Source organism: Zonotrichia albicollis, chromosome 4 (genome assembly GCF_047830755.1).
Source record: "Zonotrichia albicollis isolate bZonAlb1 chromosome 4, bZonAlb1.hap1, whole genome shotgun sequence".
Lineage (NCBI taxonomy): Eukaryota > Metazoa > Chordata > Aves > Passeriformes > Passerellidae > Zonotrichia > Zonotrichia albicollis.
In genome coordinates, this window is record NC_133822.1 from 14390947 (window position 1) to 14414693 (window position 23747).

The 23747-nt window shown below is 39.7% G+C and overlaps 1 protein-coding gene across 2 annotated transcripts; it reads left to right on the forward strand.

Annotated features, from left to right (window-relative positions):
• The first annotated feature begins 3476 nt into the window (after positions 1-3476).
• PUS7 (pseudouridine synthase 7) lies at positions 3477-23553 on the forward strand. 2 transcript variants are annotated; one of them, XM_005482652.4, is made up of 18 exons: positions 3477-3513; positions 4897-4956; positions 5572-5950; positions 7817-7901; positions 8030-8131; positions 8656-8800; positions 10717-10734; positions 13012-13123; positions 14405-14482; positions 16066-16194; positions 16368-16493; positions 16789-16850; positions 17187-17347; positions 18229-18355; positions 19055-19156; positions 20886-21015; positions 22060-22151; positions 22819-23553. In XM_005482652.4, exons 3-18 carry the CDS (start codon positions 5601-5603, stop codon positions 22953-22955), a joined length of 1956 nt encoding a protein of 651 aa, XP_005482709.2. In that variant the 5' UTR covers positions 3477-3513; positions 4897-4956; positions 5572-5600; the 3' UTR covers positions 22956-23553. The 2 variants fall into 2 exon arrangements, with proteins under 2 accessions (XP_005482709.2, XP_005482710.2); XM_005482653.4 differs by lacking the exon at positions 10717-10734.
• The last annotated feature ends 194 nt before the right edge of the window (positions 23554-23747 follow it).

Below are 23747 nucleotides of genomic sequence, written 5' to 3' on the forward strand. Positions count from 1 at the left end.
CTTTAGGTTACATTTAACAAAGTTTCTGTGGGAATATAGTGATACATTGTAATAGAGATTAAGATAATATTGTAATGATACCAACCGATGGATATATTAGATAATTTATAATAGAAGGGGTTTTAATTGTTAAACCAACCAGAGAAAAAAAAATCAAGCTCAAACCACATTATTATTTTCTTTTTATATTTTACAGTATAACTCTGTATGTAAAAGGAGCACTTGACTAATGGAAAGAGAAAGAGGTCATGACTGTGAGCCCTTTGCCAGCTTCCACTTGGAAACCATGTTAAGGGTAGATCATAACAGGAGGTGACTGAGAAAGCCATCTTCAGTGAACTCTACTGATGGTTTCTACCTGCCAGGGTGGATCAGTTTTATCTCTGAAGCAGACCTTCAGAGCATTTCCCTCTTTCCAGCCCCCAAATCATAAAAAGGGTGATCTTGTGCATTTTGTCTGTGATTCTCAGACAGTCAGACAATTCTTTAATATGTCAGAGAATCTTGGTATTGAGAAAGGAGTAATAAACTTTTCTGAATATATTAGAAGACTTGGGAAACACATGAGAATGATCTTATTAATCTATTTACCTTGTGGTAGCACCTGCAGGTCCTTCAAAATGCTGGTTCTTCAGTGTATGAGGTACTTCATACCACTCCAAATTCCATCTGAGCTGATGGTAGGGGATGATAGATGAACACGTAGTCAACAGGGAAAACTAAGAGAAGGGTAATTATCATACCAAGCACAGTTGTAAGATAGAAGCTACTTAATTACTGACAAGGATTTTGAAGACAAGGAGGTACTTAATGTAGGAATTTTGAGGAGGAAAAATAAGTATTTTAGGGAAGTTCTCCTGCAAAAGATAGAAGCAAGAAGTTACATGACAGAAAAAGTTGGACCAATGCATGGTAGAAGTCTTGCTAAATGTTTTCCCCAGCCAGATATTTTCAGCAAGATGTTTTTGCCTGGGAGAGGTGAAGAAACAACTTTTCAAAATACCACAGCCATAGTCAATGGCCAAATGACAGCAATGTTCAAATGACACATAGTTGATGTCTCAGCACTGCTTTCCTCCTTGGCACTACAGCTGTCAGAAGAGCCATTATCTGCCCTGCCAATCACTAACCTCCATTGCTGCTTCCAGTCCACTGTTCACCTCTCCTCAGAAGTGCACTGAAGCCATTCCTGATATCCCTACTGGTATCTGGTAGGTTAATTAAGTTCAAAGTGTGAAGGCTGGACAGGGAGGGGGTAAACTAAAGCTCTGTAGAAAAGACAAAGATTTGATCCCCTAGGGCTTTATAAAATAAATCTCCATAGATCCATCTCTGCTCAGACCTAAGGAGAGCTGCATCTTTGCTCCTTTCTTTTTTCCAATATGAGGTCTTTTATAAGCTAGTCATTGAGGAATTCATGCATACCTGGGATTTTTTAAATTCCGAGCAAAGTACTTAATTGTGTTACTTATTCTACTCCATGAGAGAAGGTAAGTACAAGAGATGAGAAAATAAGTTACCCATATACATATACCAGTTGTAAGTCTCATCACTAAGACTGTGAATACAACTAGAGAATAAGAAGTATGAGACACTAAATTATTAATAGCCTGGCTCAGAGGAAGTCTGAGACAGGCTGGGATTGGGACATGACACACAGGGTCTTAAAAATAAGGACAAATCTACGTGTTGAAGTTAATGAAAATACTTTCCTTGCACCAGTGCTTAAAATAGAAAAGAGGGTAGAAGATGACATTCTGACTGCATCAGAAAAGACTGATAGCACAGATCTGGCCTGGTTTTTAAAGTGATTTGCATAGTTACAGTGTAGGTTTTCAATGGTACATTCCCCTGTCCTGGGACTAATGTTCAATTAGCGCCACGTGTTTCAGTTACCAGGAGGCTCAGGAAGGCCTCATCTCGTGTTCACGATTCCCTGCTTTGGCTATAGCCGCCTTTCAGAAATTAAACTTTTGTTCTGCACAGTTGCAGTTTTTCCGCCTGCCTACTCCGGCCTCTTCCCAGGCATCCCGAGCGGGCGGGTGGTGTCGGAAGCGTGGGAAGCAGGAGCAGCCCCTGGCCCGGTCCCACCTCCCGGCCCGGCTCCGCTCCCCGCCCGGCGTCAGCGCGCCGGGGCCGGCCGGGGGCGGGCGCAGCCTGGGGCCGCCTCCGCCCGCGCGGGGCTGGGCCGGGTCCGTTCCGCGCCGCCTCCGCCGCCCGCCCCGCCGCGCTGACGCCCGGGCCGTCCTCCCGTGCCGCCGTGCGGGTAAGTGGCTCCCCCTCGGCGGCTCCTGCCCAACGGCGGGCGGAGCTGCGCCCTCCCTGCCCCGGCAGCCGCGCGGAGCTCCGCGGTGGAGCCAGGGGGGCTCTGCCTCGGGGATCTTCGCCCCCGCCGGCGCCGGGCTATCCCTGCCGCTCCCGTGTTGCGCCGCGTGTTGCCGGGACCCCGCGGCAGAGCCCTTCCTGCTGCCGCCCCGCCTGCCCCAGCCCCAGCGCGTCCTCCCGCCCTGCCCCGGCAGCCTCGGCGCTCGCAGCGGCTCTTCCGGCGCTGTGGCGGCGGCTCGGCCCGGCCCGGCCCGCGGGCTCCGAGCGCCGCTGCCCTCCCCGCTAGGCTTGGCCTTGGGGCGCTGCTGCGGCACCATCGCGCTCCTCTCGGTCGCCTTTTAATCGCACGTGCCTCGTCTCATGAGGAAGCGGCTTCGCACCTCGGCTCCTCAGCGCCCTGCAGCCCCCGCCGTGCCGCGCCAGCAGTAATCGCTCGGCGGTTCTTGTTGCGGAGAGTCAAGTGTTTTATTTGTAGTAGTACACTCAGTCTCTGTTTGAACATCGAAATTGCTGCGGAGTTGATGTTTATGCAGATCCTGGCTTTTATGGAAACACCTGTTAGGAAAAGGGCCGAGACAATTGAGCAGCTGTCAGAAAATAATAGGAGCCTCTCGCTGGCAGCCTGCGCAAGTGAGGCAGTGCGTGCCCGCTCGCTTCAGCGTGCTCCTTCAGGCAATTACCCTGCAGAATTTATCCCGGCGATGGCTGCCGTGGGGCACAGCATACCACTCTGTAGTATGTGAGTCACTGTTCTGCTGTGAGAACAGTCTGTGTGTGACAGCTCCGGAGTGTTTGTGCCCAACATCAAATTCTCCTAACAGTCTGTATAAATCAATAACTAGGTATTACAGTTTTGTTTAAGAAGCACGAAATTTCTCTTCTTACTACCTTTGGCAGGTGTCTCAGAGGATTTCACTGTGCTGAATGCTGTTTTGTTCGCTGTGTGAAGATACAAGCCATCTAAAAGCCTTTTCCACTTCAGTGCTTTATAACCCAGCCTCTGTAAATTTTGGTACATGGCAAGAGAGTCTGGAAACAGTGGTGAATTGCTTCACTTGGCTATGGCTTTTATGTGTTGTTCCTCTTGAAAGAAGGATTTTATGAAGACAGACAAAAGACAGGATTTTATGAAGACAGACAAAAGACAGGATTTTGAAGACAGACAAAATTGGTGCTTTCAGCTTGAAGGTACATTGTTTTGCTAATTGTTCTGCTTTCTTGCGTGTTTGTTTTACCACTCTTCATGCCATACATACACTTAATTTTCTAACTCTCTCCTTATTTCCCTTTTGTTCATTTATTTTTGTAGCACTCATTTTCAGTTCTTCACTTGAGCAAAACATTTCAGGCGTTTCTAAAACAGTTGTTCCTGCCTTTTTAGCCTAAGCTGGTGATCTCTTCACTTAGGTGTCCAGGCCATGAAGTCAGCCCTGGCTAACAGCTGACTGGTAACAATTACTTACCAACCCAGCAAATGCTGATTGTCAAGTTAGTTGTGGGACTTCCTTTAACATGCCCTTTAAAATTGGATAGATTATGCTATTTAGTGGCTGGAGAAATAATACAAGATGATGTATATAGTTCTAAAATACTGCTCCCTGCCTAGATTCATTTCTCAGTAACAGCTAAATCCTATTAATTTAGAAACTTGGTTGTTGTGGACAAAATTGACTTGACATGGGGAATTTAATATATTACTAGTTAACTTTTAATTACCAGTTGGCTGGTGATATATTATGAAGACCACTACCTAAACACTTGGAGAAAACTCCTTTCTTCCCCTTTCCTCCATGGCCCTCAGGTCATGCTCTGGCCCTTGGGGAAGGCAGTGGTAGTGCAGGAGGTTGGAGTTGGTATATGGAGATTTGTTTCTGCTGCTTGGTTCTTCTGCTCCCATGTGAGTGTTCTCCTTGGGCCCCTCTAGGGTGTCCCTGTCCCAGCGTGGGCACCTCCACAGGTCAGTCCCATCAGGAGTGTCCCTGCTCCAGTGAGGAGAGTTTCCTTCCAAGAGTGCATCTCCAGCTGTGTCCTCAGCAGTTGTCCCCTTCTCCATGCTTCCCTGTGCCTTTTTGAGCACTCTGTCACATGTCCCCTCCTGTGCTTTCTTTTGCCTTTGCTGCCACTGGCAGCTTCTCCCTTTCTCAGATGAACTGGAGCAGGGGAGCCATGTGCTTGTTGCATGACTTGGAGGGTGGCAGGCAATGGGTTTATGGAGCCAGCTGAACTGGCCATGGCCCACACAGGGCAGTTTATGGCCTCCTCCTGCTACCAAAACCTGCACTTCATCCACAGTACACTCCTGTGCCAGTTGGGTGATGCTGGAAGAAAGGTCCTGTCCATGCCTAATTCTAGGAACCCTGGTTTCCTTTTATACACTTAGAAATAAAACCGAAGTTCTTCCCTGTAGCTTGTTAAATAGTAATAATATGTTGTGTCACTAGGATGGTTATACTTTGGCAGTTGTATTTATTAACATGTCTGTCTGAGTCCATATGTGATTGCATTCATATATGTTCCATAATATTTTTTCCATAAAACCTTCTCAAAAAGTTATTTTCCTCTTTTTTTCAGATCTGAAGGCAGTGGTTCTGCTGACACAAAGGCTGCAACTCTGAGCCCTATTCCACCAGCGTGAGTAGTCATGTTCTTCTCAGAGATTAATTTCCTTGTTGTTTTGTTTGTCTCACTGATTCAATGATTTTGGTATCTCACCCCTCTTATCTTTTGGGCTGAATTGATGCCACCTTGAATTCTGTGTAGCATTGTGTGTGTTGGAAGCACATAGAAAACAAAGACATGAGATTTCAGGTTTGTGGGAACTCAGCCGTTCTCTCTCAGCCTTTGCAAGATGGAATCTTGATAGAGAAGGGAAAATTGAGAGTAGTCATGTTAAAGAGAAGGCTTGGGAGTAAACAGTTTCTTAGGCACTAAACTGCTGCTGACAGCAGAGCCTGTGTGTGCACAGGCCTGCAGGCAGCCACGGTAAGGGTGTGCAAGAGTGGTCAGTGTGGTACTGAGTCCTGCTCTGCTGTAGTCCAGCATGCATGCTGCCCTCAATGACTTCCTTCTTTCTCCCCAAGTACGCATTGTTTCTAAGTGTTCAAAATGTTTACTTGATGTTTAACTTAAATGCAGAAAGTTTATGGTTTTCCTGAGAAGTTGAACAGGGCAGAGTCCTTGGAGTGAAGTGCCTATGTATTGATATTGCTCTTAGACAGAAAATAAACCTTTCTTCTTCTTTTCCAGGGCTTCCTATCCTACCCTGTGCCTTAAACATGGAAACTGTAGAAGTGAATAGTGTATCCTTGAAACGTCCTCGCTCTGAGGATGATGTGGCCAATGCAGATGAAATTAAAAGACAGAAGATCTTGGAGAAGTCCAAGGCAGAGAACGACTCTGGGCAGAGCATTGAGAATGTAACAGAACAACCCGAGGACACAAAAAGTGAAATAATCCCCACTGAGGAAAGTGAGGAGCAGGAAGAGGAGGAACTAGAGGATAGTGATGAAGATGGAGATCCAGAGAGCTTTGCAGACATGATGAAGCATGGACTGACAGAAAGTGATGTTGGCATAACTAAATTTGTTAGCTCTCACAAAGGGTTTTCTGGAATCTTAAAAGAGAGGTAACTCTTTGTCCTCTTTCATATGTTAATTCCTTGTGTAGCACAGCTGTAGTTCTCCATTTTCCTTTTTGGACTCGCAGATTGCAGCTGGATTAAGTGGATTTCATTACTTTTTTATTGCTAAAGAATGGTTTAATTTAGGACTTTTCTAGATTGTGGGTTGGTGGGGTTTTTTTGTTTTGTTTGTTTGTTTAGGGTTTTAATTTATTTTCCTGTCAAATGGAGCTCTGAAGAAGGAAGCTCTATATGAGTAGAGATATATGATTACACTGACCTTTGCTGTTTCCTTTGCACTCTGGCAATAGCAGAAACATAAACCCTTATGCAGTACACCCACCTTTTGTACCTCTGCTTAGTGCTCATATGAGATGCACTGAAAAATGGCATCAAAGCCATCTTTCCTTGGTTCTTTGCATCTCTCTGACTCTTTTGTCCTAATGTCTGTAAACAAGGATAGTTAGGCTTTAAATTATTGTCTGCTCAGTTAGGCTTTAAATTATTGTCTGCTCACTAATGTCATTTACATAGAAGGGAGTTTCAAAATTCAGGATGTGGAATTTATTATACATATACATTATATATTTATTAAGATGTTTGGTGCTTAGTAGCTTTTTAAAATGAAACTTCTAGATTTTTAAAATTAAAGAATAGCTTTGAATAAAACAGAATGCAAATACAAAAGGTCACTGAAATGAGAATCACTGTTTCTCTGACTTAGCAAAGCAGTTCAGGTTGTTTTGTTTACACACTGAAAAGTTCCTGTGTTTAAATACTGGCTTCATACATAGATAATTTTAAATAAAATTATATATACATATGGATGGATTTAATCTTTATGTGCAGCATTAAGCAGCTAGTGTAATCCTTCTCTGGAAAACATAGTCTGTGCTGAACCTTCTTCTGGGAAATCTGCCAATTTTGGTTGGCCAAAGGTAGCCATGTGGTAGAAAACTCGTGGGTTTGTGGGGGTTTTTTTTGGATTCTAGTTTTTAACACCTATTATTAATTCACTCTTGGCACTTTTATGGAGCCATCACTAGCATGTCTAGACAGCTGCAGATAATACAGGAGAGGACACTCCTCAGGAAAGAATTCTACTAGTATGTTGTGTATCTGCACAGAGGGGCAAAAGGGGGCTTGGGTGAGGTACAGTAGAAAGCTTCCCATGGTGAAGTTTTATTAATCTTTCAACATTGATAGAATAAGAATTATTCTCTTTTTTTTTCCCACTTTGCTAGCAAATGCTGCTTAAAATCATTTAGCAGTTGCAACACAAACCAACTGTGCTCTGTTATAGTTGGGCTGTTTTTATTATTAGACATGAGTGACTGAATCGAAAATGTCAAAGTAAAATTCTTTTTTACTGTCATAAAGTATGCAGAGTAACTTTATTTGAATGTTCTGTACAACTGAATATATAAGCAAGGCTGAATTTGTCCTGCCTTCTGTAGAGTGCCTAAAATGCACTTTATTTTGCAGGTGATTTCCAGTGTCAGAGATAATGCAGTAGTTAATGCATTGCACATTGTGGCAATGCAGTAGAGTCTTAATTGCCAGTAATGACTGGGATTGAGGATAAGCATTACTGATTTATTCAAACTGGTGAGAGAATGACTCAGGCTAACTACAGCAGGGTTTGGTGATCTGCTAAGAAGTCTGCTGCATCTGCCTGTGTGTTCCTGTGGTATCCTTCTGGGGGGGGTGGGAATAGGTACAGCCTTCTCATGGTTGTTAAGTTTATTTTACATTAATTGATTTACACAGATTCAGAATTTTTCAGTGAATTCTGCAAACAGCTTTTTAGGAAAGGGCTTTATGTGATGTGGGATTTTTATTACAAATGTAATGCATGTTTCTTTCTATCAGATACTCAGACTTTGTTGTCCATGAAATAGGCAAAGATGGACGTGTGAGCCATTTAGATGACTTTTCTGTTCCAGTGGATGATGAGGTAAATTCTGTGATAGATTTGGTAATAGCTATGCATCCTAATGTTCCTTAAGCAAGAACATTATAAAACTGGAAGTTACTCCATGAGGGTTATTGGATGTTTGTTTTTTCTCCCCAAATATGTATTAGGACCCATCAGAAGAAACATTTACAGTTTTGTCAGACGAAGACAAGCAGCGTTTAGAGGAGCTCCAGCTTTTTAAGAATAAGGAAACTAGTGTTGCCATAGAGGTAAAATTAAAAAATGATATCAGGTTTGGGATGGGGCAGAGAGAGGCTGAGGGAGGGAGTAGAAGGTACATCCTTTCTAATGTGTGTAAGGTATAAGAGCAGTTTGAACATGATGTGACAGATAACCCTAAACTGGACACAGTTTGGTGTTTAATTATTTGAAGTCTTACAGATGTACTCAAATTCATGCATGTGTGAGTTGTTACTTTGATTTTGGTGAGACTGTACACAGGAACTTCAATATAGGTTTTAATTCCTGTGGTGTTAAGATTACCTTGCAGTATTTTGTTTTTCTTCTAGTATATTGTTTTTTGATATTTTTAAACATTCAAATATTCCATATATTGAAAGAATAACTATTGAGCTAAATTTGGGACATGGAGATGAGTAGGATTATACCTGGTAGTTTCAAAGAAGCATTCACACACTGAATAATCTTATCTAGCTAATTTTTTTTTCCTTTAAGGTATCCTCCCCTTTTGTATTAATTTATTTGGTTTCTGCATGTATGTGCATTAACACAGGTAATTGAGGACACCAAAGAAAAAAGAACCATCATCCATCAGGCTGTGAAGTCCTTGTTTCCAGGACTAGAGACTAAAACAGAAGATAGAGATGGAAAGAAATACATTATTGCTTATCATGCTGCTGGGAAAAAAGCATTGGCAAGTGAGTTTCAGTATCACAGCAGATGGGTAAAGTAAATGCTAAAATTATCCTCAAAGTAAGAATTGTTAGCAAGTACTTCAAGTGAGTGTGCTTCCTAATGTAGTCTTACTTCATTTTTCCTTCATTTCAGCTGATGCTGTGTATCTAAAATGATTAGGACCACAAGAAATGCTTTAAATTTAAATTTCTACTTGTTTTTCTTTCCAAATAATTCATCCAATACGGCCATATTAGAAGAGAGAATATTATCTTCTACTTCAGTGGGAATAGGCAAAACAGTGACTTTATTTTCAGTATTTTTTGAATTTAACTTTCACGATCTTAGCTGTGTGTGTAAGTGTGTGTTGTGGATGTAAGAGGTTGTAGTTGGAAAATGTGCATTAGATTGATAAATGGTGTAATCTTCACTGTCCTGAATACCAATGACAAAATTCTCAATGACTTGAATAGAGACAAGCATCTTTTTGTTTTCTCAGAGTTATAGTTTCATATAAACATAGCTTTCCATGATCATTACTTCTGCTTCCAAGGCTAATGATATTTGCAGAAAATGATCTTTCGAAATAGTCAAAGTCATGAAGGATTTTCAAAATGAAATGTTATCCACTTTAATCTAGCAAAATACTGTTTTGGATACTAGGAATAAATGAACATGTTGTACATCTTTTAATGTTACTAAAAATTTGTTGCTACTGTAAGTTTAGAGGATTATCTACCTGCAGAATGGTGCACATTTAACTAAAGATACTAAGGTTTGGTTTAAATTGGTTGTATTCCTCTGTCATTTCAACTTACTACAAATGATGGTATGCAAACCTAACCCTTTAATTTTAAAGACAAAGAAGATGGAAGAACAATAAAGAAATAGAGTAATTTAAAATGGGGAATAAAGTAATTTCCCCTATAATTTAGTTGTTTAAGGCTTGTTATAAGCAAATATGGGAATGTTGTATTTTTATTGGTCCAATTATAATGTGTTTATGTGTCTTATTTAGTCATGTTTAGAAAATGTGTATGTTTGCATGCTTTATGCATGGAGTATGTATACTTACCAGCACAGAATTCTCCTCAGCCAGTTTTGTTCTGCTCGTTTGTAATGGTTTTTCCTCCACCTTTTCCTTCTGCTGCTTCTATTCTTTAACCACTGTTACAGTCAAGTGGTTGTTGTTGAGCTGATTTAAGGGATAATATATAAAAGAATTTAAGTATTTGAAACATGCTGAAAAGAATTTAGTGGTGTGTCTCTAGGATTAAAACATAATGTGGAGCACCATCTTGTGATGCAGAGAAGCATCATCTATTTAAATTTGGATTCCCAGCTGTGATGCTGCAGGCACCTGTGCATTTGTTGGTGGAGGTGTCAGTTTCTGTGAGTGTGTGCAAATGCTTATGGATGTAAGATTGAAGTTCTTTTTAGTCAGGATTATATATATCTTTCTTGTTTGTATAGGCACAGACATGTCTTAGTCATGAATGGACTCCCCAGGCAAGAAACATTTCAGAAGTGTAGAATATTGGATTATTAGCTGAGATGCCTGATTACGTTGTTGATAACATAAAACATTACCAAATGTGCTTCCTAAAATTTAAAATCAGATGCTGCTTTGTTTCTATAGTCAGTTTATCCTCCAAATACTTAAAATTACTAAATTGTCAGTAAACTGTTGTTCCATCATTGTCCACAAATTAAGTTTGTTGCATCTCCAATTGAAGCTTTCCATATGTTCACTGTTTGCCTCTGCACGATTCCATTCCATAATTGTCTAAATTGTCATCCACCGCCTAGCTGTTGGATGCTCCCTGAAGCATAAACAATCCCATAACCATAAACCTGCATGTTCACCTCTAAAAACCCTTTGACAGTCTAAAAATTAAATGCTACTCTTTTGTACTCTTTATGCTCTGCATTGGGACAGAGGTCAGAACTGCAACAGGTAAGAGACGTTGACATTTCATACTAACAAAAATGAAATGCCAACCATTGTGACCTCCTAAATAGCAACAGGACTGGCCAAACTTGTAACAATTTCTTAAAAATCCCTACACATAAGTATTACTTAAAATGCCCTGAAACAGCCAAGAATTAGGCTTATTCTGCCTCTTTTTTGTAGTGCAGTATAGGCAGTATTCATTTGGTGCAGAGAAAGTCGGCTAGTAATAAGTGATATGAATTATCAATTTTTTCAGTACATGTTGACAACTATAGTAAATTTCCCCATGGATTTCAGTTAGCCAAGCTTTTCCCCTTCAGCCCCTACTTCAGACACTACTATCTGTCTTTATACAACTTTAAAAACATTTATCACACACCCTGCTACTAAAAAAGAGCTTCCAAGCTTCGAGTTTCAGCAGAAAGTTTGGAAATACAATTTTATTGTCAGAAATGTAGCATGACTCTGAAACACAGCAATGAGGAGTGCAAACTGTCCCACTGCTCCACCTACCCAGTTGAATGCTTTGCAGTATTGGGTGAGGAATGTTCGAGTATCAGGACTGTGGCTGCAGCCTCCTTTGGATAGGATCATGGCTGCGATGCCCAAAGCATGAGGAGCCCATTGGTCTGTGTGGTACCTACAGAATCCTTTTAGTGTAGAGCACATTAGGGCTCACTTCTTGACATGTGTTGAAATGACCATGTGCAAGATGTAATAGTTAAATATAAAGAATGGTTCCAGCTGGAGGGGGTTCTCCTTTGTGAATTGAGCTGTGCCTTACTCTCTTCTAATTGCTGAGATCTTAGTGGAGAACTTGGCTCTTCCAGCTGAGTGCACTGTTGCATTGACTGAGTTTGAGTAGTGCTGCCTCAGAAGGGGAGACCAGCAGGAGTATGAGGTCTCCAGTTCAGGTCCAATGAAACTCTGTGGGAGGGGGGCTGTGCTTAGAAACTGATGGTGCAAGGCAGGTGATGCAATAATTCTAGGTGACTAAAACCTGTGCATATATATTTTTATACTGTAGCATCCAAAATTGTCTTTGCAGAAGTGTGTGCGTGAATGGCAGCTTCTCAAAAACAAGCAAGAATTAAACATACTTACTATCTGTGTAGGATATCTGGACTTTGTAAAACCAGTGTGAAAAAAAGAGCAGTATTTCCCAAGAACTTCCTTCCTGCATTGGTGTTTGTATATTGAAATAAGGCTGGCTTTTTCAGTTAGCTTTTCCTGTTATGAAAGATGCTTAGGCCTTTTTTTTTACAAAACCAGGTATGTCTGCTTAGTGGCCAGCAAGAGATAAGGGACTTCTGTTTAAAACAAAACAAATTCTTAGTTTTGTTCTTAAATAACAAGGAATTGATAAACCTCAGAATTGAAGGAACCTCACAGTTGGTTGCTAAACCTCTGTAGAATCAGTCTCCCTTCCCATTAATGCCATCGACAGTGGATTATTGGAAACTGAAAGTTTTGTCTCTGGTGGTTTTTAATGTGCAAAAAAGAGCTTAACAAATCCTTGACAGTTTCCTTCCTTCTACAGAAAATGTCACATAGTAGCACAGAATTGTAAATCAGTTGTTAATCTGTGGGATCTGAAGTTATTTCAGCCTCTGGCCTTTTCTAAGCATGGCACCATACCTGCCATGGATTGTATGTTCATGTCTCTTTTGTACCAGATTTCTTGCTCCCATTGGATTTTAAAAAAGAACCATCTTAAAACAATTTTTTGAGCATGATTTCTTAGGGTTTTGTAGTGATATGATTCATTCTTTTGTATGACACACAGAAAAAATACTACAGAAATAAAGAATATGTCTGTACTATAAATAATAATGGTAGTCTTCCCACAAACAGGGATCCAGTGGTTCTCAACTATTAATTATAGAAGGAGCTAGAAGAAACGTGGTGTAGCTTCTATTGCTGCAAGTCAGTATAATGAGAATGTTTTTGAGACATTTAATCAGGTGATACAGCAATTAAATGACTAGGCTATATTTTCAGATAATTTCATGATAAAGGAACTGTCACTATTTCATTCAGGATTTTCTAGGTGACAGAACTGATTAAAGAGAAGTTTACAGTCCAGTGAAAGGGGAGGTCTTTTCAATGTGCTTTACAGCTTTTGCTGTCAGTAATTAACTCTTTCCTTTTCGTTTTTTTTTAAAGCAGATGGAAATTAGCAGAAGTTGTATCTTGCATATTTAAAGTAAATGTGGTTGCAATTTTGCAAATATATTAAATTTTTTTAAAAGTGACACTTTAACCTTTTTGCTTTTAAAGATCCAAGAAAGCACTCTTGGCCAAAATCTAGGGGAAGCTACTGCCATTTTGTACTGTACAAGGAGAACAAGGACACTATGGATGCCATCAATGTCCTATCCAAATTTTTAAGGTAAGGCTGTTGTTTCTGCCATCCTGGCTGGCATGCAGCCCTCTCCCTCCATGTTTCTTGTTGCTGTAAACATTATGTTTCATAATTATGTAAGAGCAACACAAGTGATTGCTGTTCTCTAATTTGTAGACAGCTTAAAATGAAAAGTTACTTTAAAATATCAAATGTTAAATATCGAAGTTTTGTGAGGAGGTGAGAATGGAACAAAATGAGCCTAAGAAATTTTAAAGACTACTCTACTGCTTCAATGGAAAAAGTCCTCAATTTACATTGGCTGATCTGAGAAAGGCTTGGCAGCTGAAAGCCTCAATGTACGTAATGTGAATTAAAAGCCATTTTTTCCCCAGTGTGTGAATATATGCAAGTATGTTATGAACCTGTCAGATATTGTTGTGATAATATGCTGATCAGTTCCTAAGCAGTTACAGTTGATAAACTGTTGTTCCATGTATTAATTTCTCCATGGCAACACAGGCTTAGTTCCTTTCACCCCATCAAGTGCAGAAACAAAAAGATTTGCCAAAGCGTGACATGAGCACAGTGAATTGCAGAGGAAGAACAGTTTTAAAACTGGGTCAGTTCAGTGATCTACTCATAAGGAAACTTCCCCACTTTTCCCTTTGCCCTTCTTGTCCAAAAAACAAATTTGTAATCTAGACCTTAACCAGTGAGCTACTTCGTATTGGTATTGAGAACAAAATGGCAAGGGCATAGTTGGGTGTAAGACTGCATGTAATGGCAATCCTGCTACCCCTGGAGCCCTTAACTGGCATAACTGGAAATACTCCATCTAACACAGGCTGTAAAGTACAAAGTGAAAAGGAAAGGAAATTCTCCTCTCAGGGACAGGAGTGGGTCAAATTTTAAATTAACTTCTCATAGTCTCTCATAATGTGCAGGCATGGTATTCAAACAAACACGTTTGAAGTTAAGGAAGAAGTGGACACGATTTTTTTTTTTTTTGAGTGAAGTTGGTGGTGACTGTTCATTTCTTTATCCAGTTAATGCATATAAGGAAGTACTTCAAAGTTCATGTTTTGCAACCACTGTTGTGTTAAAAGCTAATTGTCTACATATAATTAAAACAGAAGTTTTCTTGTGTTTTATGTACTCATGGGCGAGATTAGAAAATGTCACACACACAACCCAGTTCTGAGGAATGTAGGTATATTTTTCTATTTTTAACTTATAAGATTAATAATTCTAGGCAATTATGCTTAAAATTATGTTTGATCTCTTGCTATTTTAATATACATAATATCTTTTACTGTTGCTTTTAAGAGTGAAGCCAAACATATTTTCCTACATGGGAACTAAAGATAAAAGGGCTATAACAGTTCAAGAGATCGCTGTTCTCAGGTGAGTAAAAGTACAGTCTGGAGGATTTGCACTTCTGCTGTGGTAGCGTGGATAAATACCTAAAAGACTCAGTGACACAAATGGCAGGTACAGGTCCTGACCTTGTAAAGCACAGGTGGAAGATGCCACAATCCTTTTGTATTCTGTGATTACTGGTGATATTTTCAGTCAGTGGTGCTCTGAGTCACGGGCTGGTCACGTGTACTTGGCCGAGGCAGGGGGACAGATTGCCTGCCTGCTCTTAGGCTGCTTGGATCTCATGCAACAGCAGAAAAACAGAATGACATGGTGAAAATTATGTCCCACTTTCTTCCTGGCTTTTGTTTCCCCCTCTCTACAGCTAGAATCCTATTTTCTTTCCCACTGTACACTCTGAACAGTGCCAGAGAAGGCTGACACTGCCCTTGCTCATCTGTGAATAGCCAGAAGGGGCAAAAAAATGATGAGGAGTTTTTCCTGCCTTCACCTACTCCTTTAAGTCACCTTCTAAGAGAAAATAAAATTTACTTTGTCATATTCTAAGATAATTATATGGTTTCTGGGCACTTTAGGTTAGTATAGATCCATAACTGGGAATGGCAGATGTCTCCCAGTCATGTATTGTAATATCATTTTAGCTGGCTGGAATATCCCACCTGCACTACTTTTTACAACTTTCTGAAAACCACATTCCTTGAGTGAGGAATTCACAGCTTGAAAGCCAGAGGTTTGATCAAATCCTTGTTAAAAGGAGAACTACTACTGAACTGCTCATATATTTTCTCCCAATGTTCTGTATGTGTGTGCATTAACATATATAAAAAGAAATTCTGATTTATCAATTGTGAGAAGCCCCAGATTCACGTTGATGCAAGGTAGCTTTGCAAATTGGTAACAGTTAACCAGATGTGTGGTGTAGCCATCTCAGGTGCTGTTCCATTTACTTTTTAACATTATCAGATTGTGTTGTGTCCAAGATCTCCAGAGTGCTGTAGGTGTTGTGTGGTGCCACAGCCCCTGGTTCTCCTGCACAGGGGAGAGGACACTGCCAGTTGCCAGCCTGCTCTAAGCTGAGTATGCTGGCCATGCTGCTTCATCAACTCCACTGTCCTGGTAAAAAAATAGCAGAAATGTCCAAGAGCAGCTTGGTGATGCAAAGAACAGGATATGCTTCCAAAAATAGCAGCAACAAAAATGGCAGATCAGTGACACGTTGGATTCCATGTTCCTTCATCTGCACTAGGCATACACAGTAGCTAATTTTACTTAACTCTGTATTTATAGCTGTGCTGACTGGGGTGGAAGTATTCATGAAATAGTTACTCAAATTATGCAGAGTTCAGCTTGTGGGGTCCAGTATACATCAATACTGCAAATAAAAGACAGTGCTAACAGTCTGTCACAGTATACATTTTCTTTTGTATAAGTACCCTTAAGAATTATGTATTATCTTCCTTTAGCTCTTTCATTAAAGTATTTTGAAAAGGCAACAGTAGAAAATTGGGGAAACTGGACTCACTGTTTTTCATTTTGTAATGGCAGCTTTTCTGTATTTATCTGCTTTTCTAAGCATAGGTTGGTCACTGATGTCTGTTTCTTTTTAGAATCACTGCACAAAGACTTGCTCATTTGAATAAATGCTTGATGAACTTCAAATTAGGAAATTTCAGTTACAAGAACCATCCACTGAAACTGGGAGAATTGCAAGGGAACCATTTCACTGTTGTTCTCAGGTAGTGTGTTAGTGGGTATTTAGATGGTTCTGTTAAAAGGTTTTTTTTTTCTTTAAATAGATAAAGAAGTTTTTTTTATTTAAATTAATGTTGAGCTTTAATATAATGGGCATCTCAAAATAGCATAAACCCTTAATCTGTCTATAACTTTTTTTTTTTTTTTTTAATGCTAGAAACATAACAGGAACTGATGAGCAGATAGAGCAAGCAATGCATTCACTCAGGGAAATTGGATTTATTAATTACTATGGAATGCAAAGATTTGGAACCACAGCTGTTCCTACTTATCAAATTGGCAGGTATGTGTTGCTTTCATCCTCCTCCCCTTCTTTTTTTTTAAATTTTATTCTTATCACCATGTAACTTAATGTATTTTTGGGAACATTTTTCTAACATATTGCCTGTACCAGTTTTAAATTTAGATTCAAGAAAGATCTTGTTTCTGAACTTGCTTCAGCAGTTATCTTGCATAATAGCACTACTTTTAATATTGCATAAGTCTAAACACTAATACATATTTTTTGGATCCATTGGCTAAATCCTTTTAAAATAGTTCTAGTCAATTCTTAATACACTTTGCTGTTTGAATCCTAGAGCTATTCTACAGAACAACTGGAATGAAGTAATGGATTTGATATTAAAGCCACGACCAGGAGGTGAGAACTGAAAAATGATACATCCTGTGTTTCTGCCTCTTCTCCAGTAAGCATATGTTTAGGAAAAGCTTGAGCCAGTTTAGCAATTGGAGAAGCAATCTTTAGACTCTCCCTTTTCTGCCTCACTTTCCTTGCTGTGCAGTTTCTTGCAGTAGGGCTAGAAAGGGACCTGAATACTTAGTGTTTGCTCCGTGTGACCTCAAGTCTTCTATGATTCTGTTCATCTCTAATTACCATGACTGAAACTTTATATTTTCAACTGTTTTAACAAAAGGTGAGATAGATGCTTTTTTTGGTGTATAGTTAAAATGTTTCTATTTTACATCCTTGTTCTAGCTGAAAAGGGATATTTAGTCAAATGCAGAGAAGAATGGGCAAAGACTAAAGATCCAGCAGCAGCCCTCAAGAAACTGCCTGTAAAAAGGTGCGTGGAAGGACAGCTTCTACGTGGACTCTTAAAGTATGGAATGAAGAACATAATCTCTGCATTTGGCATAGTGAGTGTAAAAGTTGGGTGGTATTTACTTGAATAAGCATTCTTTTGATGATATCAGGATGAATTTAAAATAGACTCATTGATGCTTGATGAGTTGAAAGTTAAGTTTAAAAATCTTTACATTTATCCTGCCTTTCTGCTGGAAGTACTGGTGTGTAGTAACTGATGACATCTCTAATTAATGTATGCATAATGAACTTTCCAATTTATACAACAGTTTCTCTGGTATGTGGGCAGCAATGCAGTTAAATTTAGTAGCTATGTATAATACAGATCTGAGAATTGTGCAAATGTTCAGTTTCAGTGTTTTCCTGTTGCTTTAAAAGTATAAATCAAACTGATGGTGGGTTAATGAATCAGCCTGATATGGAGGTGATGGATCCACTTGTCATTTTCAAGTGCTGTAATCAAGATCAAGTCTTTGGAGAAAATACCTCATCACTAGCAAACTGCTGGGCCCATTGTAAGATCTGGGGGATAATTTCTTGTTTATGAAGAAGATAATTAGAATAACACAGTGCTTTCACAGCTGCAGAATTTACTTAAGATTTCAGGAGCTTGAATATGAATTCGGTGTTTTATAATAGACCTGTATGTTTGACCTGTAGATTTAAAAGTGTTGGGGTTTTTTTGTAAATTTAAGCACAATTCTTTTTTGTGCAGATTTCAAATGTGTAAAAGCACTATTTCTTCACATAGCCTTTTCTCAAAAATATTAAAAAAAAAGAAATGTATATCAAGAAATTGTGCATGTCTTTTTGCTGGATAAGGCAACATTTCAAATATGCACCTTTTTGGTTATGATTGTCAGAAAAACAAAAATACCTCTGTCTAGTGTTTAATATATCTATCTAGTGTTTAATTTTTTTTCTTTACCTCTAGATACCAAGAAATAATCGTTTAATGTACATTCATAGCTACCAGAGTTATGTGTGGAATAATATGGTGAGCAAGAGAATAGAAGAATATGGGCTTAAAGCTGTACCAGGAGATCTCATACTTAAAGGAGGTAAAATCAGCCAAAGCCAGTGATGGTGTATAGTTCAGATTCCTAGGCAAACAAGGCACGTAGTTTGTGTTGTGTCAGTGTTTGTCTGATACTGCTTACATAGCTTCTTTTCTCTCACCAGTTTTGGTCCAGTGATAGCTGAATCCCTAGGCCTGTTTTAGACAAATTGTGCAAGGGATTGGAAGTTAGGTATTAGACTTCCATGAGCTTTTTGTTAGCTTGTTTTTTCTAATAACTGGATAGGGAAGAGAGACTATGGAGGACTGATTATTCTCAAAAATGACCTCAAACCTAGTTGAGCTGTGAAGGACTGTGGAAGGACATGATGAAATTTTTACTTCAAAAGTTTTTGATTGCTCCACTCATTTAAAACTTTCTTTGCTTGTATTTGCTCTGGCATTTCCTACATTCTCCTTTTTGTATGCCTGGTGCATGGAAGGGGCTGTTCCTTTAGCAGTCCTTCCTTCATGTAGCTTTAAGTCACTGGAAGCCAGGCTGTGATTCTGTCAGTAACTGTGACAGCCTTGGAGGCTGTTACTTCTTTTCTTAGAAATGTCTGTTAAGTGGAGATAAAACATGGTAGTTATCTTTCTCAGAGTAAGCTTATTTCAATCAAAGGCTTTATTTTAAATTTAACTGAAGTTCACTGTCACAGACATCCTCTATACTGGTAACTTCATTTTTCTGTCCTGACTTTAGCCACAGCTGTTCACATTGAAGAAGGAGATGTTGATAACTACACTATCCATGATGTAGTGATGCCATTGCCTGGATTTGATGTTATTTATCCAAAGCATAAAAGTAAGTCTTACTGTTAACTGAAGTACTTACTCTGAAAACATAAGTCTTCTTTGAGATTGTTCTTAAAAGGAAGATTGGATCTACTCAACCTTGGTGACTTTTAAAGCAATACTTCACTTCAGATCTCTAAAACATTAATGTCAGCCTTTTGTTGCTGCCAGGGTGCTCTGCTCAGTCTCCTTCCCACTGGGAATCCCAGATGACTGCAGAGCAGAGTTTCTCACTAACCTGTACCACTGCAAGGATTTAATCAGGTACAGGATTTTGTCCTTGATGAATTCCATGAGGTTCCTCTTGGCCCATTCCTGTTGTGCCTCAGTCCCTCTGAATGGCAGTCCTCTCCTTGCATGTACTGAATGCCACCCCAGCTTGGTTTAGCCTACAGATTGGTTGGGGTGAATCCCAGCTCTCCTCCACTATTTCACAGGACACACCTCAGATCCTTGAGGAGCTCTGCTTCTAGGTAGAGCTGCAGTAAGTAGTGACTGTGCTGTGAGATGCTGAGGCAGACAGCTGTTACCCACTTAGCAATGCACCCACTGTAATGCTCTAACCTGGGACACAGAGGTGCTGTGGGAATGCATTGACAGCCTTGCTGAAGGCAGGCAGCAGTCCCTGCTCTCCCCTCATCCACAGGTGTTGTAATTTCATCATAGAAGACAGTAGTCTTGGTGGGTTTTTTACTTTTTCTTTTTCTCCCCCTTATTAAAACCACAGTCATTGTATTCCCAAAGAGTATTAATTCCCATTATTTTTCCCGGGGACCAGAGTGAGCCTGACTGGTCTGTAATTCTCTAATTATCATTCCTGCTCTTTCTGATGTTGGGTGCAAGCACTTGTTTTTCCACAGTTGTCTGGGACATCCCTAGATGTGCACAATCTCTGAGATGATAGAGAAAAACTTCACCATGACATGAGGCAGCTCTCTCAGCCTCTTTAACCCTTCTCCCACTGCTGGTAGTCCCTCTTTCTTAACCTTGCCTCTAAGAAGAGAGGCCTGGGGCACTTTGCTGGTCAAGGCAGAGGCAAAAAGGCACTGAGACCATCAGCCTGATGTCTGTCACTAGACCAGTTGCCCTGTTTAGCACCAGGCCATTGCTTTCCCTGCAGTCTTTCAGTCCTTATGTTGCAGCTGAACTCCTCCTGGTCTTGATGTCATTTGCTGCTTTCAACTGTAGCTGAGCTCTGGCTTTCCTAACACCATTTCTGTGTGCCTGCACAATGCTGCTATAGTCCCTGTTTGTAGCTGGCCCCAGGTTTCACCTGTTCTGTGTTATAGAGGAGGTCAGTCATGAATTCCCTGCACGTTTTCCTCAATATTGGATTGAACTGTTCTTGTACTGTCAATTTGTCAACTGATTTCTCTCTGCTGCTTTTTAATGAGAGAGTAATGGGTAGTCTGGCCCTTTTTTTCCCCATGTACCTGAGATTAGTCCTGTGAAGTCTAGAAAATTGGAAAGCATATATGAGTTAGCATTTAAATGTCAATAAAGTATTTTGTAAATTTTGTTTTCAGCTGAAATTTTATTTGATGCATTGTTACTGCCTGTACTAACCAGGGTGTAGAAGTAAACAGGTAATAAGATCTGCAGTAATTTTAAACTTCTGTGTAGCATTTATCCCATCTGTGCTGAAAACTCCTAGATGTAAGGGAAAGGAACAATCCATGAAAACAGTTTAAATTTGCCACACTACATTCTCTCCTATTAAATATTTTCCTCTCTTGCAGTTGGTGAGGCCTACAAGGAGATGCTGGTAGCTGACAACCTTGATATCAACAACATGAGGCATAAAATCAGAGATTACTCACTTTCTGGAGCATACAGAAAAATTATCATTCGGCCTCAGAATGTCAATTGGTGAGTGGGAGCATAAGGGAAATTACACTTGAGTTGACAGCACAGAGTTTATTTAAGTACAAAACAACATGAGACTGATCCATGGGACAAGCACACAGGCTGAAACATAGCTAGAAAGGAATCTCTCTGCCCTTCTCTCATGTTTTTAATGCAGCTGAAGTGGAACTATACCCTTATTTCTTCCTTGGTTCTCTCATTCTGTGGTGGAGGAGTATCAAGACATCTTATCTAGGTGTTCACTCCTTCCAAGGGCTTGCCTGAACACTTCATAGGTAATTACTTATGTTGAGAAAATGGTAGAAAATACTCAAAACAGGATTTTTTTTGTAGTCTTGCTATGAGAAAGTTGGTCTCCAATTACCTGTCAATCAGAAAAATTTGTATCCCTTAACCCTACTAAATCACTATTGTTGGAGATACAACCTAGTTTTCATATGGCAACCTTTTAAACAGGGAACTGTACAAATGTGCAGAAAGACATGATCACTGATGCACAGAATTAAATACAGAGGCTTTAGGAGAGAGCACAAAAATAGAAATACTTATATACTTCAAACATCAGCACTAATTAATATTAAGCTTGTCTACTTCCCAGTTAGTTTTTCAGCCTCATGGTTACATACAGGATTTCTGTTAAATGAATGGCAGAAACCATGGAATGTGTCCCTTTCAAAGTTTGGATGACTATTGAAAGGCTTCAGTCCTGCTAGGTACTCTTAGAGTTGATACCATTGTTCCCTTAATTTAATGAGCTATACTTCTTGTATAGCTGGAAATTCTGTCAGCACACAAGGGCAAACAGATGAGTTATGCAAAGAAACTTCTCACTAACTTAAAATGATTTTTTAATAATCTTCATAAAGCCAGGGCAAGTCTTCTACATAAAGCTCTACCCATTATTTTGCCTAATTCAATTTCAGTTGTAAATGCCAAATTGCAATAATAATAATAACAACAAAATAGTGTTATAATAATACATATTTATATAAAATGTGTTAACCTAAATGGTTTAAAGTAATGATAAATTTTATGTATATTATAAAGGGAAGTTGTTGCATATGATGATCCTAAAATCCCATTATTTACTACGGATCTGGATAAACTGGAAGGAAAACCATTACCAGTTCTCCCTACAGGTAAGTTGACTTTTTGCTGGTTTGCAAATTGGAAGTTAGATCTGGCTGTTGCTTTCAACTGCTACATATTCAAAGCTCCTTTAAGGAAGAGCTTTCATTTAACTGTTGCTTGTTAAGCAGCGGTAACAATGACATCTAAGGCCAGGCATCTAAATAAGGACCCTGATTTCTCAAGAGTGCAAACCAGCTCTCCAGCATCTGTATTGACTGTTACATTTTCTTACAGGCATCTGTAAAATCAAGTAGATGCTTAACAGTAAGTGTCTGCTATTAACAAAGGTGGAATTAAGTCACAAATTGTCTGTATACTGAACTTGTATTATTGGTGCTGAGCACAGATGACTGAAATACTTAACTGTGGTCACAAGGTGTTTTAACACTGCTTTCCAGGCTAGGGATTAAGTCTGAAAGAATGAACGTGTGCTTTTAGAAGAAGAAAACTCTGAAACCACAACTTTGTCCTGAGAGAAAATGTTAAAAAATGGTTTCACGGAATTTTTCACTGTGGAGTATAAACAGGAGTGTGATGATGGTGGTTGTTTTGCTTTATGGGCAGGGGAAGTTGGTTGTGGAAGCTGTTAGTTCAGTTTAGATGGCATCTGGAATAAGCATTATATATGACCTTAACCACTTATTCTTGCTTTTTGTCTCTTGTACCTGCTAATAGATGGCAAATTCAGGGCACTAAAGATGGAGTTCTCCCTTCCCCCCTCCACTTATGCTACCATGGCGATTCGAGAAGTTTTGAAAATGGACACAAGCATAAAAAACCAGACACAACTGAATACTACCTGGCTGCGCTGAATGAACTGCAGGATGACCTAATTTTAACAAAGTGTTTTCTTATTTACACGTTCTGTACAAATCTTTAAAGAGTCACAGTAAGAGATTTGTATTTTTTTAAGTTTTTTAGTGCTAGCATTTAACTTCAGTAGTCCTTTGCAAGATGGTGACTGTAATATAATACAGATTTTAGTGACTGGTGCTTTTTACTGAATGAGTAAGTTACCTGAGCTGTAACATGGGCGCATCTTTAGAATTGTGCTTATAATGGCATTAGACTTGGAAGAATGTTTAGCTTGCTTTCTTTGGGCAAGCACTGAATGTTTTCATGAGGAAGACTTCAGCCACTCTTGAAGTCTTTTCAAATATAATGCATTACATGGGGAAAGAAGAATTACAACAAAATTTAAGATACTGATGAACATATGTATTGCTGGAGTTTTGCTGGTAGCATTTGCACTGATGCGGTAGCAGATTCTGTTAGCAAGGCTTTTGTGTGCTGTAAAGCTGTACAGCTCTTTTAAATAGTTCCACTTTTCATTGAGAAAATACTTGTATTTTCCAGCTAATACCTGTACCAAAGAACAGGTACTAAAAATAAACTAACCTGAAACTCTGAGCAGTAAGTGCTTCCTTTGTGCCTGTCCCTTGCCCCTTGCTGGCGAGGAACGAGCCGGCCTTCGTCTTGGGGGGAAAAAAAAACATTGTGCAGCTGTTCTAAAGAGCCCTGGCCTTTTCAGCCTAGTGCAAACCTGTGCTGCAGTCCCGTCGCCCGCCACAGCGGCTGCGTGCGGAGGGGTGGGGAGGCCGTGA

Bases quoted from the DNA above. Each gene is read 5' to 3' on its own strand.
- PUS7 (XM_005482652.4), top strand. From the start codon at position 5,601: ATGGAAACTGTAGAAGTGAATAGTGTATCCTTGAAACGTCCTCGCTCT. The intron at 16,851-17,186 runs GTGAGAACTGAA...TCCTTGTTCTAG, and splicing joins ATTAAAGCCACGACCAGGAG to CTGAAAAGGGATATTTAGTC. The intron at 21,016-22,059 runs GTGAGTGGGAGC...TATATTATAAAG, and splicing joins CGGCCTCAGAATGTCAATTG to GGAAGTTGTTGCATATGATG.